The sequence below is a fragment of the Acinonyx jubatus genome, chromosome C2, assembly GCF_027475565.1.
Source record: "Acinonyx jubatus isolate Ajub_Pintada_27869175 chromosome C2, VMU_Ajub_asm_v1.0, whole genome shotgun sequence".
NCBI lineage: Eukaryota > Metazoa > Chordata > Mammalia > Carnivora > Felidae > Acinonyx > Acinonyx jubatus.
The window spans coordinates 70,467,125-70,469,304 of NC_069384.1; the positions used below are offsets into that span (position 1 = coordinate 70,467,125).

A 2,180-nucleotide genomic window follows, 5' to 3' on the forward strand; every position below is an offset into this window, starting at 1 on the left:
ACTTGCTGCTTCAGAGTGCGATGTGTGTTTTGTGTTTCCTCCAGTGGTGTCTGTTGATACTGATGTGATGGAAATCTCTGATGTCACTGCATGTGAGTTGCTTGCATGGGAAGAGGCTGAAGTGTCATCTGTGGAGGATGTTGACGGGGGCATTTCTGAGGTTGCAGAAGGTTTGTGGCTGATGCTGGAAGGAGATGAAGTCCTTGCTTCCCCAGAGGTGGATGTCTCCTGTGAGGTGCTCTCTGTAAGGGTGTGTCCATTTAGGGAGGATGAAGGCGTTGTTGTGATCACTGCCAATCTCGTGCTGCTTTGAGATTCTCTGGTGCTGTCCTTGGTCTGTGTCCTGTGGCTTTGAGAAGACGCTGTTGTCTCTGAAGCAGAAGTGACTGAAGAGCGTGCCATGGAGTGTTCTCTTAGTCCAGTTGACATTGAGAGTGTTGAGGTGACTGGGGCAAAACTTGCTGCTTCAGAGTGCGATGTGTGTTTTGTGTTTCCTCCAGTGGTGTCTGTTGATACTGATGTGATGGAAATCTCTGATGTCACTGCATGTGAGTTGCTTGCATGGGAAGAGGCTGAAGTGTCATCTGTGGAGGATGTTGACGGGGGCATTTCTGAGGTTGCAGAAGGTTTGTGGCTGATGCTGGAAGGAGATGAAGTCCTTGCTTCCCCAGAGGTGGATGTCTCCTGTGAGGTGCTCTCTGTAAGGGTGTGTCCATTTAGGGAGGATGAAGGCGTTGTTGTGATCACTGCCAATCTCGTGCTGCTTTGAGATTCTCTGGTGCTGTCCTTGGTCTGTGTCCTGTGGCTTTGAGAAGACGCTGTTGTCTCTGAAGCAGAAGTGACTGAAGAGCGTGCCATGGAGTGTTCTCTTAGTCCAGTTGACATTGAGAGTGTTGAGGTGACTGGGCAAAACTTGCTGCTTCAGAGTGCGATGTGTGTTTTGTGTTTCCTCCAGTGGTGTCTGTTGATACTGGTGGTATGGAAACCTCTGATGTCCCTGCATGTGAGTTGCTTGCAGGGGAGGAGGCTGAAGCGTCATCTGTGGAGGACGTTGACGTGGGCATTTCTGACACCGTGGAAGGCTTGTGGCTGACACTAGAAGGAGATGAAGTGCGTGCTTCCCCAGAAGTGGAAGTCTCCTGTGAGATGCCCTCTGTAAGGGTGTGTCCGCTTAGGGATGATGAAGGAGTTGATGTGATCACTGCTGAGATAGTGCTGGTTTGAGATTCCCTGATGGTGTCCATGGTCTGAGTCCCGTGGCGTTGAGAAGACGCTGTTGTCTCTGAAGCAGAAGTGATGGAAGTGGGTGCCGTGGACTGTTCCTCTACTCCAGTTGTCCTTGAGAGTATTGAGGTGACTACAGTATAATTTGGTGTTTCAGGGTATGATGTGTGTTGTGTGTTTCCCACAGTGGTGTCTGTGGAGATTGGTGACTGGCGGAACTCTGATGTCATTTGATGTCTGTTGCTTGTACTGGAAGAGGCTGAAGTGTCTTCTGTGGAGATTGTTGACATGGGCATTTCTGACACTGTGGAAGGTTTGTGGCTGATGCTGGAAGGAGATGAAGTCCTTGCTTCCCCAGAGGTGGATGTCTCCTGTGAGGTGCTCTCTGTAAGGGTGTGTCCATTTAGGGAGGATGAAGGCGTTGTTGTGATCACTGCCAATCTCGTGCTGCTTTGAGATTCTCTGGTGCTGTCCTTGGTCTGTGTCCTGTGGCTTTGAGAAGACGCTGTTGTCTCTGAAGCAGAAGTGACTGAAGAGCGTGCCATGGAGTGTTCTCTTAGTCCAGTTGACATTGAGAGTGTTGAGGTGACTGGGGTAAAACTTGCTGCTTCAGAGTGCGATGTGTGTTTTGTGTTTCCTCCAGTGGTGTCTGTTGATACTGATGTGATGGAAATCTCTGATGTCACTGCATGTGAGTTGCTTGCATGGGAAGAGGCTGAAGTGTCATCTGTGGAGGATGTTGACGGGGGCATTTCTGAGGTTGCAGAAGGTTTGTGGCTGATGCTGGAAGGAGATGAAGTCCTTGCTTCCCCAGAGGTGGATGTCTCCTGTGAGGTGCTCTCTGTAAGGGTGTGTCCATTTAGGGAGGATGAAGGCGTTGTTGTGATCACTGCCAATCTCGTGCTGCTTTGAGATTCTCTGGTGCTGTCCTTGGTCTGTGTCCTGTGGCTTTGAGA

At 50.1% G+C, this 2,180-nt stretch overlaps 1 protein-coding gene across 1 annotated transcript; it reads right to left on the minus strand.

Moving 5' to 3' along the window:
* Window positions 1-869: 869 nt before the first annotated feature.
* LOC128315383 (putative protein TPRXL) lies at window positions 870-1,769 on the minus strand. The gene has a single exon (XM_053221899.1). The coding sequence runs from the start codon at window positions 1,767-1,769 to the stop codon at window positions 870-872; it is 900 nt and encodes a 299-aa protein (XP_053077874.1).
* Between the last annotated feature and the right edge of the window lie 411 nt (window positions 1,770-2,180).